Here is an 18,545-nt window from a genome sequence, read left to right as displayed (position 1 = left end):
ACTTACACTTATCCAACACTGTCTATGACACTGTCACAGCACTAACCCTTACCCAACACTGTCTATGACACTGTCACAACACTTACCCTTATCCAACACTGTCTATGACACTGTCACAACACTTATCCTTACCCCACACTGTTTATGTCACTGTCAAATCACTAACCCTTATCCAACACTATCTGTGACACTGTCACAACACTAACCCTTACCCAACACTATCTATGACAATGTCACATCACTAACCCTTACCCAACACTGTCTATGACACTGCCGCAACACTTACCCTTATCCAACACTATCTGTGACACTGTCACAACATTTACCCTTACCCAACATTGTCTATGACACTGTCACAGCAATTATCCTTACCCCACACTGTTTATGACACTGTCACAACACTTACACTTATCCAACACTATCTGTGACACTGTCACAACACTACCCTAACCAAACACTGTCTATGATGCTGTCACATCACTAACCCTTATCCAACACTATCTGTGACACTGTCACAACACTAACCCTTATCCAACACTGTCTATGACACTGTCACAGCACTAACCCTAACCCAAAACCGTCTATGACACTGTCACAACACTAACCCTTACCAAACACTGTCTATGACACTGTCACAGCACTAACCCTTACCAAACACTGTCCATGACAATGTCACAACACTTACACTTATCCAACACTGTCTATGCCACTGTCACAGCACTAACCCTTACCCAACACTGTCTATGACACTGTCACAACACTTACCCTTATCCAACACTGTCTATGCCACTGTCACAGCAATTATCCTTACCCCACACTGCTTATGTCACTGTCAAATCACTAACCCTTACCCAACACTGTCTATGACACTGTCACAGCACTAACCCTTACCTAACACTGTTCATGACACTCTCACAACACTTAGCCCCACCAAACACTGTCCATGACACTGTCACAACACTTGCTCCCACCCAACATTGTCTATGACACTGTCACGGCACTAACCCTTAACAAACACTGTCTATGACAATGTCAATGCACACTTACCCTTACCCAACACTGTCTGACACTGTCACAAAACTTACCCTTATCCAACACTGTCTACGACACTGTCACAGCACTAACCCTTACCCAACACTGTCCATGACAATGTCACAACACTTACCCTTATCCAACACTGTCTATGACACTGTCACATCACTAACCCATACCCAACACTGTCTGACACTGTTACAAAACTTACCCTTATCCAACACTGTCTATGACACTGTCACAACACTTACCCTTATCCAACACTGTCCATGACACTGTCACAATACTAACCCTTATTCAACACTGTCTATGACACTGTCACAGCACTAACCCATACCCAACACTGTCTATGACACTGTCACAACACTTACCCTTACCCAACGCTGTCTATGACAATGTCACAACACTGACCCTTACCCAACTCTGTCCATGACAATGTCACCACACTTACAACACTTACCCTTACCCAACACTGTCTATGACACTGTCACAACATTTACCCTTACCCAACACTGTCCATGACACTGTCACAATACTAACCCTTATTCAACACTGTCTATGACACTGTCACAGCACTAACCCATACCCAACACTGTCTATGACACTGTCACAGCAATTATCCTTACCCCACACTGTTTATGACACTGTCACAGCACTTACCCATACCCAACACTGTCTATGACACTGTCACAACACTTACCCTTACCCAATGCTGTCTATGACAATGTCACAACACTTACCCTTACCCAACACTGTCTATGACACTGTCACAGCACTAACCCATATTCAACACTGTCTATGACACTGTCACAATACTTACCCTTATCCAACACTGTCTATGACAATGTCACGACACTTACCCTTACCCAACACTGTCCATGACACTGTCACAACACTTACCCTTATCCAACACTGTCTATGACACTGTCACAGCACTAACCCTTACCTAACGCTGTCTATGACACTGTCACAGCACTAACCCTTACCCAACACTGTCTATGACACTGCCACAGCACTAACCCTTACCCAACACTGTCTATGACACTGTCACAACACTTACCCTTACCCAACACTGTCACAACACTTACCCTTACCCAACACTGTCTATGACACTGTCACAACACTTACCCCCACCCAACACTGTCCATGACACTGTCACAACACTTACCGTTATCCAACACTGTCTATGACACTGTCACAGCACTAACCCTTACCAAACACTGTCAATGACAATGTCACAGCAATTATCCTTACCCCACACTGTCTATGTCACTGTCACATCACTAACCCTTACCCAACACTGTCTATGCCACTGTCACAGCACTAACCCTTACCCAACACTGTCCATGACACTGTCACAACACTTACCCTTACCCAACACTGTCCATGACACTGTAAAAACACTTACCCTTACCAAACACTGTCCATGACACTGTCACAGCACTAACCCTTACCAGACACTGTCCATGACACTGTCACAGCACTAACCCATACCCAACACTGTCTATGACACTGTCACGGGACGAAACCTTACCTAACACTGTCTATGATACTGTCACAACACTTACCCTTATCCAACACTGTCTATGACACTGTCACAGCACTAACCCTTACCCAACACTGTCTATGACACTGTCACAACACTTACCCTTACCCAACACTGTCTATGACACTGTCACAACACTTACCCTTACCCAACACTGTCTATGACACTGTCACAACACTAACCCTTACCCAACTCTGTCCATGACAATGTCACAACACTTACCCTTACCAAACACTGTCTATGACACTGTCACAACACTAACCCTTACCCAACTCTGTCCATGACACTGTCACAGCACTAACCCATACCCAACACTGTCTATGAAACTGTTGTTTTGTTATGCGTTTTGTTGTATTCGAGAATGATGCATAACTTAAGGATCACAGGAGGCGTCTGCTTGAAGTTGGTTTTACTCCAGGAGTCCGTACAATGAAGTCACGTGATGTCCCATTGACATTTTTGGGGATGTGATGCACAAGATGAATATTACATATCGTAACATCTCCCTTTTTTTAGAAAACAATTAAAGTCAATGAGATAATAGGGAGTGTGAAACTGTTCACATTAAAGTCACTGTTCCTATTAGAGTCACTGTTGAAATAAAGAAACATATGCATGTAAATAAGTCCATGAAATTAAATTGATGTGCACCCAGCACTTAATAGTTAAGCAAAATTCGACATTCAGTCGGCCTTTAGAATTATACCAGTCCACCCATCCGATTTCGAGCTGCTAGGCATCAGATTCGAAGGTGAGTTCTATTTCGATAAATGCTTACCATTTGGCTGCTCCATATCTTGCGCCATATTTGAAACGTTTAGTACCTTCTTGCAATGGTGCATGCAATCACATCTTCCAACGTGTCAGATCATGCATTACCTGGATGACTTCCTAACGGGGGGGACAGCAGGCACCAGCCACTGTTCAGACAACCTCAACGGATGCGTGAATACACTAGAACAGCTTGGGGTCCCTATTGCGCACGACAAGACGGTGGGCCCCACGACCAAACTGACATTCTTAGGGCTGGAAATCGACACCAATGCAATGCAGATCAGAATCCCAGAGTCCAAGATCAAGGAGGCGACAAGGGAAATCCAAGACATCCTGTCAACAGGTAACATCAAGGTCACAAAAAGGGCCCTTCAGTCCCTCATAGGCAAGCTTAACTTTATGTGCAGGGCTATACCAATGGCAAGGGCATTCAGCCGAAGGCTAATCGATCTGCTTAGCAAAGGTAAGCAACCATTTCACCACATTAGGATTACCAGCTGGGTCAAGGAAGACCTACAAATGTGGTTAACATTTCTTATGAGTTATAACGGCATTTCAGTGTTTCAGGACCAACTATGGGTAGACAGCGATTTCCTCCAGCTGTTTTCAGACGCAGTGGGTGGTGCCGGCTTTGGGGCCTACATGCAGGGCAAATGGTTTAACGGCGCATGGCCAACCCAGTGGGTGACGGATGGAACTACTCCTGGAGCTGTTCCCCATCACACTGGCCATCCAACTTTGGGGCAAGCAACTTGCAAACAAAAAGGTCCTCTTTTGCTGCGACAACCAAGCCGTCGTAGCAATAATCAACAAACAGTCTACCAAGGCCCCCAGAGTGATGAGCCTACTCCGTCGCCTAATCCTGCAGTGCCTCCGATATAATATTATGTTTAAGGCAAAGTATGTATGTTCCACTGCTAACAATATTGCAGATGCTCTCTCGAGGTTTCAGCTCAAACGCTTCCGAGAGGCAGCACCAGCCGCGGACCAGAACCCCACACCTATCCCGTGCAACATATGGCTGATCTGAGGCAGGAAGCCGGCAGACTCCTACAACAATCTCTGTCTACAAATACATGGGCCACTTACCAAACAGGCATCAATGCCTTCCACCAGTTCCGGTCCACACACCAGCTTCCAGAGGTGTGGCCAGTCCCGCTGGATCAGGTTGTAAACTTTATTGCTTATCTGTCAGTCACTCACCACTCCCCTAACACAGTCAAGACTTACATTGCAGCGCTGTCTTCACAGCACAAATTCCACAGGCTCACCGACTGTACAAACCATTTCCTGGTGGGCAAGATTTTAACAGGCTTACACAAATCAGCGGGCCGACCAGACACCAGAAAACCGATCACTGCAGATCTGCTGCAGGTAGTAACCAACAATCTGCCACACGTATGCTCATCAGCATACAAAGCCAGACTGTTCAAGGCAGTCTACAGCACAGCCTTCTTCGGTTTCTTTAGGGTTAGTGAGCTGGTCCAAACTGGACCCTCAAAAACAGGTTGCGCCATCCAGAATTTAAGCTTCTCGGGCAACCCCCAGCAGCTTTCAATCCATCTACCACACTCAAAGTCTGATCAGTACAGGATGGGGACAACAGTTACAATGTCAACTACACCAGGTAATCCGCTATGTCCGGTAGTCGCCATCAAGCACTACCTGGAGGCGCGCCCCACCGGCCCACAACATGCATTCGTTCATTTCGACCATTCCCCTGTTACAAGGTACCAATTCCAGGCACTCCTAAAAAAGGCCTTAGCACACAGCAACATAAGCACGGCTCGCTATTCTTCGCACTTCTTCCGCATTGGGGCAGCCACATCAGCAGCCATGAACGGGGTGCCGGAACACCTCATACAACAATACGGCAGGTGGAAATCAGATTGCTACAATGCTTACATACGCTTACCAACAAATTTAATGTTGCACAATTAATTCAAATAGTCTTTTCATGGTACTTACTACACTTCTTATTGTTTACAGTTTGGATGGTGGGATCCAGCTACATGGCCAGGGCACGGCAGTACTTGCTCCTGTCCGCACCAGTCCGAACCAACCGAGGATGCTATGGCTGGCATGAGGGGGGATGAGGTGGAAGGAGCTGGACACCATTCTAGATGCACAGGTCAAGGCTACACGGCACAGCCCCAGAGCCCTCATCATTCACCTGGGCTCCAACGACCTGTGCTCGGTCAAGGGCAGCCAACTCTACCTTGACATGATGGCATCAATCCTTCGGATACAACTCCAGCTTCCTGACACCAAGATCATCGTATCCTCAATGCTGCCCAGGGGCTACTGGCACGATGCCAGGGATCCACTAAAGATCGAGGGGATGCGGAAGAATATCAACCGCCGACTGGCAAACCGAGTCAAAGAGCTCGGCGGTACAATAGTGCCACATCCCCAGATCCTGGCATCAGACAAGACATGGTACGCCTGGAAGGGCGTCCACCTCAGTGACAAAGGACTGTGCGTGTTTACGGACAATTTATTGCATGCCCTGGCGCTTGTTTTGCGCCAGTAAGGATGTTATCTCCACAGGTTAGTGTTTCTTTTCAGTACATAAGCAAGCTGGGCAACAATGCTATCTCCGCGTATCGCGTGGCCCTGGGTGTGGGGTAGCACTCTGGTGCTTTGTGGCGGGGTTCTTGTGGGCTACACTGCTAGTAACAAATTAACTTGCTTCCAAATTAATACTCGTGCTTAAGGCTACCTGCTTTTCAGCGGGAACCTTTCCGGGGTTACCTGCTTCTCAGTGGGAACCTTGTCTTTCCCGACTTTTCAGCCGGGGAATCGTAAAATAACATACGTTGGGGCAAACAATTGCCACGTATATGGGCCCGGCGGCGGAAGTCGTCTTGTCAAGCAGTAGCTGACAGTTGGGTCCGCGGCAGTAGTCGCACAATGGTTTTGCTAATGGGGCCAGGCAGTGGGATCTGCTTTGGCTACCTGGGGCCGGGCAGAGGTAGTCTGACTTAGGCCAGCAGCAGTAGCTGCTTTTGGCAGTGTGGTAGTTGCCAATCAATGGTAGCATTTAAATATGCTACCGTGGGGGCCGGACTGCGGTAGCAGTCTCAGGCCAGCAGCGCTAGCTGCAAATCGCCGTTGGCCACACTAGTGGCCATGGCAACGGTAGCATTTTGGTATAAACAATTAGCAGCTTAGTACCACTAGTACCTGCACACCCTTGGCCATTTAACCCTAATAGATACACAAAATTAAAGTCATGTTCACACTTTCATGTTAAAGTCTTTCAAGTGTGCAGGTGGTCTTGAAACTCTACCACTTCTCGTGATTCTCGGTGATGAGTTGTTGTTACCTGTTGTTGTTGTTGTCACCGATGGCTGTGTCTGTGACTGTTTAACTTTCTTGGGAGACGGTTGTTTCAGTGGCTGGTCTGTAACTGGCTCTGGTGCTTGTATAATTGCTGGTGCTTGAGCATGTTGAGATGCTGGTTCTCGTTCATGAGGTGTAAATGGTACTGGTCTCAAGTGACGTCTATTTCTCCTCAGTGTTTGACCATCATCAAGGTTAACTTCATATGATCTGATGTTTACTGTACCTTTTTTCCATTCATGATCACCTAGTCTGAGTGGTTGAATGCGCACTTGGTCGCCTTCATACAATGGCAACAGGTCTTTTGCATGTCTGTTGAAATACTTCACTTGACTCTCTACTTTCTTCCTCTTTTCAGATTTGACTGTTGGACACAGATGGTTGGAGTAACTGTTTGGTCGTAGGTAGTAGAGTCTTGGTGCGGCGATTGAACAGGCGCTGTGCAGGGGATGTAGACATTCCTTCAGTTGGTGTGTTGCAGATGTCTAATAAGGCTAGATAAGGGTCAGAACCTGCTTTTGAGCATTTCTTGATTAGTCTCTTGGCAGACTCGACTTTACCATTCGACTGTGGGAAGGCTGGTGAGCTTGTTATGTGAGTAAACTCATACTTGTTCGCGAGATCAGCAAAGTCCTGAGATTTGAACGGTGGACCATTGTCTGAGATTATGGTATCCGGTATTCCGTGTCTAGCCAAATGACTTTTGAGTTTCTGGATCACTTGTTTTCCTGTCTTGTCAGTGATCATATCTACTTCAAAGAAGTCACCGAAGTAGTCAACTAGGATTACATAGTCTTTCTGATTACAGTTGAACAAATCAATACCTAGCTTTGACCAGGGTCTGTCTGGAGTGTCATAAGGAATCAGAGGTTCCTTGGCTTGCTTGGAATCATAGATCTGGCACACTTCACATTTGGATATGAAGTCTTTGATTTCAGCATTCATGTTAGGCCAATAAACACATTCACGGGCCCTTCGCCTGGTTGATTCTTTGCCAATGTGAGCATTATGTAGACGTTTGAGAATGTCAGATTCCATCTTGAACACTAAGTTCATCCCTCACATGGAAATATGGTGTTGCAAGATCAGGTATGTCACTCTTTGTCTCGGGCCATCCTACTTGTACCATCTTGGCTACAACCTGGAGGGTTTCATCCAGAGCGGTTGCAAGTTGGGTTTCAGTGAGTCTTTCATTAGACACAGGCAGGTAGTCTAACATGTGGATTTGTTCTGTTTCCATCTCAACATCCACAGCTTCTTCTGTCTCTGTCATGTATGCGCGAGACAGGGTGTCGGCAAGATACATTTCCTTGCCTTTCTTGTATGTGATGGTATAGTCATACTTCTGCAAGGCGAGAAGCATGCGTTGAAGACGCTTGGGAGCTGTGACCAGAGGTTTCTTGTGTATAGTCTCTAAGGGCTTATGGTCACTTTTGACTTGTACTTTGCGTCCATAGAGATACTGGTGGAATCTAGTGAATCCGATCAGAATGCTCAGGAGCTCTTTCTCAATTTGAGCATAGTTTCTTTCTGTGGGAGTAAGAGCTCTGCTAGCGTATGCTACTGGTTGTCCACCTTGAAGTATAGTAGCTCCAAGTCCTGTTTCTGATGCGTCACTTTGACGAGAGACTTCTTCATGACTGTTGAAGTACTTGAGAACAGGCGCTTGAGTGACACCTCGCTTGATAGAGTCCAATTCCAAAGGATTCCTTTCTTTGTCAATTGTCGTATGGGTTCACACAGATCTGACAAGTCTCTGAGGAACTTGGATAGATATGTAACCATCCCGATCACATGTTGGACACCTTGAACATCTGTAGGTGTAGGCATTTGAAGGATTGCTTTCACTTTTCTAGGGTCAGGTTTGAGTCCATGATCTGTTAGAAGATGACCAATGTAAGAGACTTCTGACCTTTTCAGATCAAGTTTGTCTGAGTTGAGTCGAATACCTTTCTCTCGGCATCGTAGGATGAATTGCACAAACCATTTGTCATGGTTTGCTATTCCTTCTTCCTAGGTAGAGCCTTCACCAATGATCAATATATCATCTGCTATCCTGAATACTCCAGGCAGATCTTGGAGAAGCTGATCGATTCTCTGCTGGAATATCACTGGTGCAGGGGAAACACCAAAGGTTGTGAGATAACTAGAGTCCTCATCAAGTACGATATGCCAGAAACCATCTTTCAAGTCACATTTAGAGAACACCTTGGCTTCTGCAATATCTGGCAGTATATCTTCCATTACAGGCAATGGATAGTGACATCTTTTGAGAGCTTTATTGAGAGGTTTAGGATCTATGCATAGGCGTAGACGTCCTGAGGGCTTCTTAACGATCAAGAGACTAGAGACCCAGTCTGTAGGTGTATCAACTGGAGTAATTACACCACGTTTTTCTAAACGTTCGAGTTCTGTCTTGAGGTCTTGCTTGAGTGCATGTGGAATTCTCCTGAGTGGCTGTTTGACAGGCGTTATACTTGGATCAATTTCTAGCTTTTGAGTTCCTTCAAAAGTTCCAAGTTCATCGCTAAAGATGTCTGGGTAAGTCTTCAGTATGTCCTCTTTTGTAAGACCAGTTGAGGATGTGACTTTCTCAGACGTAGGTTTCTCTTCAGAAACTTCAAGAATATTTTCATGGAGCACTTTGATAAAGTTCATTTGTTGAGCAGAACGGGATCCAATCAGTGGTGTTCTGTCCTGAGCAACCACAACAAACTTGCCATGATACTTTTTAGAGTTCTTGAGATGGCATAAATGGAGATTAGCAGTTCCCATTGTAGTAAGCTTGGACCCATTGTACATCTTCAGGTTAACCAACGTATCCTGCATGTCAGTATCCTCTAGGAGATACTTTTTAGAGATAACATTACAAGTAGCCCCGCATCTACCTGAAATCGTACTGGTTGAGAGTTCACTTCAAGTGTTGTGAAGACTTTAGTAGGGTAATGTCCTACAACACAGTTGACAGATTCTTCACAGGTATCTATAGTCATCAGTTCCTCTGTAGGATTAATATCAGATTCATCACAATCATCATCAACTCTGTGTACTCGGGAAGAATGTTTCTTCTTACTCTTGCACATGGAGGCATAGTGTGAAAATCTACCACAGTTACTGCATTTGACGCCATATGCTGGGCAATGCTCTCGTTGAGGTGGGTGACGTTTACCACAATACTTACAGTTCCACATGAGAGTTTTCTGTTGTGAGTCATTTACAGGCTTACTATGTTTACTTTTTGTCTGGGGGTTGACGTCTGGATGGAGTTTTAGATTTCTTGCAAACAGCATGGATATCCTCTTGGGCACTTGACAATGCTTTTACTTGAGCCATGGTTGATTCAGTTGCTCTGCATATATCTATACATCTCTTCAAAGTCAGCTTAGGTTCTTACAATAGTTTTCTACGTGTTGCATTATCTCTCAGACCACACACAATTGGGTCTCTGATGAGTTCATCATGTAACGTTTTGAAATCACAAGATGCAGCCAATGTTCTGAGAGTGTTTGTGTAGGTATCTACAGATTCACCTTCCATTTGTGATCTTTGGTTGAAGATGTATCTTTCATATATGACGTTAGTTTCACCTAGACAGTGCCTTTCCATGAGAGTTAACACTGTATCCATGTTCTATTTGTCCTCCTCAGACTCATAAGGTAAGCCATTATAGATATTAAGAGTTTCTGGACCTATGTAGGTTATGAATGAAGCAAGTCTGTATTTATGGTCATTTGCATCAATTCTGGCCATAACTTCAAAAGAGTCCCAGATTTGTCTCCATCTTTTCCAGTTTTGTGCAAGATTTCCCTTTAAGGAGGTGGAGGAATATTGCCTTGAAATGTAGCTTGAGTAACAGTTTGTGCTTGCTCTTCAGCCATAGTGATGATAAATGTTGTCAGAAAAAAAACATTTTCTTCCTAAAAGTTCATAAAACTGCTTCAAAATTACTTGTTTGCAGTTTAGGAGTTCAAATTGCCATAAACAATGAAAATTCAAATAATGACCCTTTTAGGCTTCCATAGCAAATTTTCACCATCAGCACTTCGGTAGATTTCTTGCGAAATTGTGTTATGGCACCACACAGGCTTCCATACTTTTTCAATTTTGTCATATGTAGTTCATAGAGAGAGTTTTCAAGTGCACATTATATCACAATCAAGTTGTTGCGTATAATAAACATCAATCTTCAGAATGAAAATTAGTTTCCGCTTTAGTTCATTTTGTAGAAAGTTATTTTAGAGTTATGCAATGCAGCGAGTCGAGCAACGCACGTGGGTTTGACACGATCGAGTTTGCCGGTCAAATACAGTTAGTTCACTGAAACTCACTTGAGTTGGGAGTAATAAAGTTCATTTAGTGACGAGAGTGAGTTGTCACGACTTCTGACACCATGTTTCATTATGCGTTTTGTTGTATTCGAGAAAGATGCATAACTTAAGGATCACAGGAGGTGTCTGCTTGAAGTTGGTTTTACTCCGGAAGTCCATACAATGAAGTCATGTGATGTCCCATTGACATATTTGGGGACGTGATGCACAAGATGAATATTACATACCCTTACCCAACACTGTCTATGACACTGTCACAACACTTACCCCCACCCACGACTGTCCACGACACTGGTACAACACTCACCCTCATCCAACACTGTCTATGACACTGTCACAGCAATTATCCTTACACAACACTGTCACAACACTTACCCCCACCAAACACTGTCTATGACACTGTCACAACACTTACCCTTACCCAATAGAGTCTATAACACTATCACAACACTTACCCTTATCCAACACTGTCTATGACACTGTCACAACACTTACCCTTATCCAACACTGTCTATGACACAGCACTAACCCTTACCCAACACTGTCACAACACTTACCCTTACCCAACACTGTCTGTGACACTGTCACAGCACTTACCCTTACCCAACACTGTCCATGACACTGTCATAACACTTACCCTTACCCAACACTGTCTATGACACTGTCACAACACTTACCCTTACCCAACACTGTCTATGACACTGTCACAGCACTTACCCTTACCCAACACTGTCCATGACACTGTCACAGCACACTTATCCTTACCCAACACTGTTTGTGACACTCTCTCAAGTTGTACTTACCCTCACCCAATGCTGTAAGACACTCTTGCTAGATGCACTAACCCTTACCTGATAACGCCCATGCAACTCACTCAAGATGTACTTAGTAAACCTATTCATGTGGCTTCAAATTCAATCATACTTAGTTTATTGTCTGTACGTTTTCAATTCCACTATCACATACTGGGCCTGAGATGAGATGAGATGATCATGTAACACACATTTTACAGTTGCTTCATATACTCTCCACAATGTCAATTTGATTTGGAGCCTTTTTTGACCAACTATTTATGACATGTACCACCAAGATTTGCATGATAAAACCCTGGTTTTCTAGAATCTAAAGGAACTGTATGATGTGGTATGGTACAGGTTACTTGTCAACCAATACTGTGACTCATTTCTGCTCTTGCATGTGTGTCTGTTTCACATATGGATATTGTTTGTAGAGATAGCCTTGGTCACGTAACTATTCAACTACTTGTTACTGATTTGTCCTGCTATCAAACTTGCTGCCTAACTAAAAGTTCAAATGCATGATATGTTATTATTTTCTTCTAACAGTTTCATACCATTATATGTTTGGACTTTCAAAAGATGATCATTACTTGGTTGTATATGACACTGACAGACACAAAAGCATTTAGATTCCCATTAAACATGCTAAATTGACAACATGAACCACAAAAAAATTGAAAACTGCGTGTCAGCTGTATGTGAAGGATAAAGCTCCAAGGTTGTGTTTGAATTGGGAAACCAAAGAGACAAGAGAAAGTAAGATTTTGCTCCCATGACTGTTTCTCGAGGGTTCATAATCCCCAGCATAAAACAGTAAGGGTGTGCAGTATTACCGGTAAATCGGTATATTGAGGTTCACTCTTTCAAGGCCACGAAGCACGATATCATATTTAATGTTCAGTATATCGGGTGATTTTAAAATGCGATTTTTATCATGTGTTTAATTCTATACACTTGCCAAATACACGGAGACTTTTCGAGTATTATGCGCAGATAATTCAGCAAATTCAGGTATCAACAAATGGGTGACAACAAACTTTGTTCAGTCCAAATCTGAAATTTAATATAAAACATCACAAGACAAGTTGATTACATGCAGAGATTAGGTTTAACATGCATATTTCCTCGTAAACTAAGCCGGAAACAGTTATAGGCTGTACACACGTTTTCTCCCAATCAGCCAGCAATTTGGTTAAAAGTACCCAATAATTTAACTTCAAGAATTTTGATGCAATGATCGGAATAATTGTATCTGAAACAATTATTTAATCAGGAATAATATATTTCAATATCATGTTATTTTAGTTGCAGCTTTTACTCTATATATATTTAGAATAATAATAACCATAAGCGTTGTACTTTGGTACAGCTGATCGCTGTATTCTTATGATGGAAGAATTTGACCAGTCACTCTCCAGGCACCTGCGCTCACAGTCTTGAAAACTTTATGCTGACATAAATGATAATAGTCAAACTACAACAAATATGACTTTTAACAAGTCAAAGTCATTTATGATATGTGTATCCATTCTCTGTCCACTAAAGTTTGTTTCAAGGCCTCAATAGCCTTAATTGGACTGTGGTTGCTGTAAATAACATTGAGTTTTGTGAATTCAAAATTTAGAATTATACAATATATTGTGATACATATCGCAATACAGCCTTGTGTATTGTAAAATATTGTGATACACTTAAAACCTCCAATACCCATTCCTATAAAACAGTGGGAGTGTTTTATCTAGCTCAGCTGCTGACAATACCCTAATTTCTTGTGTAAAAACAACTACAGCTGTGAAGTGCAGGGAGGACATAATACATGTATACAATGTCTTTTGATGTTTTTATCATGTTTTAACAATCAAAATAGTACAGCTGTGCGAAGCCTCAAATTGTGACTTGTCAATTGTTCCATAAGTAAAATATACCACAGTGTTTCGCTTATGATTATTATAATAAATACTTAAAGTAAAAGCTGCAACTGAAATATCACAATATTGGAATATATTATTCCTTGTAAAATAATAATTTCAGAATCAATTTCTTGCATCAAAATTCTTCAAAGTTTATATTTTTTAACTGAGAAACTGGTAGATTGGAAACATTATCTGAGTGATGGTTTACATGAAATGAAGAGGCAATTCCTGGATGTACAGAACGGTTGTGTCGCTGTAAAGTAGAATCAAGGAGCCTGGATAGGACAGAGATGCTGACCGGACAGTGCCAAACCCTTGCCAAGGCTGGGAATCATGTCTTGTCTATGTACCAGCCATCCCAGGGAAGTAGATTGTTTTTTATCTATCTACTGGTAAGGTCCTGATGCTAAACATTAGTCTTCCGCATGCATGAACTGTTTTCTTGTTCTTTTGTAATAACATGGCAGATGCCAAAGGTCTGAACACAATCACCAAGACAGCAGACAGAACAACCAAGAGGTTGCACTTAGAGAATGTGCACGGGATCTTAACGTTCTCCAACAGGAAAGATCTCATGAGCCTTTGATGACAGAGTGAGATAGCTTTTCGTGATGGAGAACTGATGTTAAGGCAGAGTGATATTCTTCAATGGTGCTGTGGAGAAACTAAACATTCTGTTGAAAATGAAGAAGGAAATGATCGTGCAGTCTGTGTCTTCAATCTTCCAAATTACTCCTATAGGAGAGACCAAGCGGGGAAGGGCGTATGCTAAGAACCATTTCCAATCCATGGACAGCTTGTCCTCTTGGGGATCTAGCATCAGGGTGACATACACTGAGGACTTGTTTAGTCATGTGTCCCACACCAATGTTATCCATCGACATCCCCACCGAAGGTTGTAGTTGGGCCCATCTGCCTCATCAGTGAGCATCTGTAGCATAACCCAGCTGTCAGACACCCCAGTTGCAACGGGCAGTGGAGTAGAAATGGCTTGTCAAAACATACAAGATTTACCTGTTGTGGTAATGGATCAGTCATAATAGACTAAATATTCAAAATATTTAAGATGAAGTAAATAATGTCCATTGCAGTTGATGTTAATAATTGATCTACTCAGACATAATAGCATTATAGAGTTTTTTCTACCGGTACAGATTTAACTAATGAACCAATTGTTCTCCACAGTTCTCACCTTCTCATAAAATGTTGAGCTTAATTTATATGTTTTCACTAAATGGTGCATATATTGGCAGAGATATCAAACAATAGTTATCATTGTTAATAATTCTAAGATTACTACTCCATTACATCTTTGCCATAAATCCTGTATTTTGGCTTCAGTCACACTAACTAAAATTTTCACATTTTCAACAGACACCCTCTTCACTGTCAATCACACAATTAGTTGTTCCACATATAGCACAATAGCAACCCATGCTATGATGTGCGTAATGGCGGGAATCTCACTTATTTTCCCACATCTAACCACTTGGGGTAGATAAATTGGGGTGGTGGGAGGGAGTACTTCGGATGTAATAGAGGTAGTATTCTTAGAATTATTAACAATGATAACTATTGTTCCATAATTCTTGCAAATCCTCTACCTCTATTACATCTTTGCCAGAATATACTGAAGAGACCCGGAGGATCTGCCTCTAGTAACTCCCTGTGTAATTGACAGTAATCTCTTCTGAAAACCATTATTCACTGATTCTAATCCTGACTCAACGATGGGGCGTGGTGTCTCATTCACTGCGTGTGCAGGCATCAGATGTCCACTGTAGTTTGTGAATCGGACACATTGATGTACAGCGACAGGCGCCTGGTCGAGTGGTTGCAGTGTTCATGCAAGCGATCATGCAAGCCAGTCTGTACAAATACACTGCACAGATCCCATTAGGTCAGTTGACTTGATTACAGTCGAAGACGTTTACAGTCAGAGTTCTTGACACGTGACATGTAATTCGTCCTGCTGAATCGACTATGTTCAAGCTCCACACACGGCCAATCCCCTGTGGTTGACAGACCAGTGGTGTGTCTGAGTTCTGAGTAGGAACTGTGAGGTTGCCAGTGTATGGGCAAGTTGATCCCCATGAAAAGAGTGACGACTGGTCCGGTGTTGTGAACGATGACCCAGTTGAAGGTCTTTAGGTTGATTATCATTCTCATGTCGGTCGTATTCTTTTTCGGAACTAGGAATACCGGAGATGCGTAATTCTAGTAAAATCTAGTTATTTTTTATATTTGTATTCTTATCTTACATTACTCCTGAATGAATTTACTGCTTGTTCTTGACAGAGTGAAAGACCTGTGTGAGGTGATGCTGACAAAAAAGTTGTTCCAACTAGCTGAGTGGCTAACTCTATCACACAGCTCCCATGTGGGATATTGGGGAGGCAGCTCTGTGATGGGTGGGCACTTGAGATAAAGTAATGCAGGATAAGCATACAATTATAAAAAAAATCTAGATTTTACTAGAATTATGCATCTCCAGTGAACACATAATTTCGTAATCTTGTTCTTGTATCCAAGCGCCAGGATGGAACAGTTGCTGTGAAGCCTCATGGTAGAGACGACTGCTCGAATCTCATGAGGGATGAATAGATGGCGGCATTGTCCTTGACAGTCCTTAGAGTGTCAAAAAAACATCGCAGGGCACACACCAGACATAGTAGAAGTTCCTGTTCATCCTCAACCCCCACTATTGAACATAGGGGCAGGATGGTGAAGAATCTGTCTGGCTGTCCTGGGAGTTGAAGTCCCGTTGAAGATGAAATGGAGCAATTTCTGTGTCGCTGGGATGGATCGGCACATGTAAGTAGGCTTCCTGGATATAGGAATCCTAGATGAGACAATAGCTGGATCAGGAAGATATAGTCTATTAGGACACTAAGTAAAATGAAGAGCCAAACTTATTATAGTGTGAAAACTACCAATTCATGTACAATGACAATTTAGAAAAAGTTTTTGAAATTGACAGAAGCACACACAGGAAAGTAGTGAAGACTTCCTGGCTGCTCATGCACAGGTTTAGGAAAATAAATACTATTAGTATCTCAACTGGTTAGGGATACTTGACAGCGAAGAGGATTGCTGTTAAAAATATAAAGATTTCATAGTTGAATGACAGCTGAAATACAGGATTTTTTGCAATGATGTAATTAAGGTTTTATATTCAAAAGTATTACTTCAATTGTACTTGTTCACTGAACACACAGCTATTTCCAAAGAACTGACTTTCCTTCCATCCTCCTATTGGTAGTGAACACAGATTCAATAACTAAATACCATACAGTTTATATGGGAGTGTGTTCTCCAATCTAATTGCTTGAAAATCATTGTTGAATGGTGATTGGATCCAGAAATCTTTTCATGTGAGTTCTTTTCTTAATAAGTATCATTCGATCCCAAATCCCAAATTTGAAGAAATACTACATTAATTAAGTATTAAGTTTTTCAACATTCTGCTAGTCGGGCAGGTTCAGTTCATGGAAGCATAAGGCATTGTGTCATGATGTCAGATCATTCCAGAGAGACGTCATGTCTGCCTCATCTGTGAGAGTTCACAGTGAGAAAGAGTGAGTGATGGAAAATTACTGACAACATTTGTATCATGTCAATAACCAGATGTTGGTTTGAAATGAAATTTCCAGGCAACACATATTCAATAACACCAGGAAATCGGAAAATACATGATGTTCCTCTCCTAAATATACCCATAGAGTTTGTAAAACCCCATTAGAGGTGACATAGACTTATTTCTGTCATCAAGCTCAGTCGAGCCCACCAGTATATATCATGGGAGGTCAACAAGCTTTAGAAAACAATAGATGATGACACCGGAGGTTACTAAGGTGGATCACATGACACTTGTGTAGATTATCTACATAACACATTTCTTTCATATTATGAACATAGAACTCTAATGTTTTCAGTCTGATTGAAATACGATACCCTTCAGACATTCATTTGTAACAGGTGAAAGAATTAGTGTCTGTGTCCATGGATGTCCTGAACGTTTGGCTAATGCAGTGGTGCTGATACCAATTCATTCCCAGCGATAGAAAATAACCATTTTTGTCCACTAGTTTGTTTGTTGTTCTACTAGTCTTTATGATATCTTAACTATTGGGCAATTTGGTGAGTACTATGGGACTATTGCCAATTTCTACCGCTGATTTCCTACAGACCTGTGAAGATAATAGGTCTAGAATAGGTCTTCAGCATCCCTTTCTGCCATAAAATGCGACTATGCTTGTCGTAAGAGGCCACACACGGGATCAGGTGGTCAGCTGACTTGGTTGATTCATGTCATAATATCCCAATTGCGTGGATCGATGCTCATGATGTCAATCACTGGTCCAGACCACCATCATATAGCTGGAATATTGCCGAGTTCAGCATAAACAACAAACAATGAAACTACAAGGATCCCGTCATACTATTTACCTATTGCTTCCTCTGGTATGAGATCCACTTGGTCTGTGTACAGGTACTGGAGGAAGGCACGGTACACACTGTATGGATACTGGGTGATCTCAATGGTGCTGAATTGGGAAACACATATGATTCTATGATACAAGTAAACACCTGTAGATCACTCCTTTTTTCTGGAACATCATATCAAATCATCAATAACATACAATAAAAAATACATTGATAAAAGAATCTCACTGAAGTGAGCAAGTGAATAGGTTGTTATGATGCTATTAGCAATATTCCCACAATATCACGGCAGAAGACACCAGAATTAGGTAGCTATTTGGTGATTGAGCCTGGGTCTAAGTGTGATGAGTGAACGAGTGAA

The 18,545-nt window shown here is 42.4% G+C and overlaps 1 protein-coding gene across 7 annotated transcripts in view; it reads right to left on the bottom strand.

The window, feature by feature from the left end:
- Window positions 1-18,545, bottom strand: part of LOC124110392 (RCC1 and BTB domain-containing protein 1-like) — a 216,023-nt gene that overhangs the window by 110,189 nt on the left and 87,289 nt on the right. For 5 of the 7 annotated variants that reach the window (XM_048391010.1, XM_048391011.1, XM_048391015.1 and 2 more), the window contains one exon: window positions 18,188-18,285. In XM_048391010.1, coding sequence (XP_048246967.1) covers window positions 18,188-18,285 — 98 coding nt within the window. Of the gene's footprint in view, window positions 1-12,871; window positions 14,670-18,187; window positions 18,286-18,545 lie in introns of those variants that run through there. The other 2 variants (XM_048391012.1, XM_048391014.1) reach the window with 1 other exon arrangement.

This window comes from Haliotis rufescens, unplaced genomic scaffold, assembly GCF_023055435.1.
Source record: "Haliotis rufescens isolate VD_foot unplaced genomic scaffold, xgHalRufe1.0.p SCAF_9, whole genome shotgun sequence".
NCBI lineage: Eukaryota > Metazoa > Mollusca > Gastropoda > Lepetellida > Haliotidae > Haliotis > Haliotis rufescens.
Note: the sequence above shows the minus strand (reverse complement) of the source record. Positions and strands in the feature narration are given on the sequence as shown.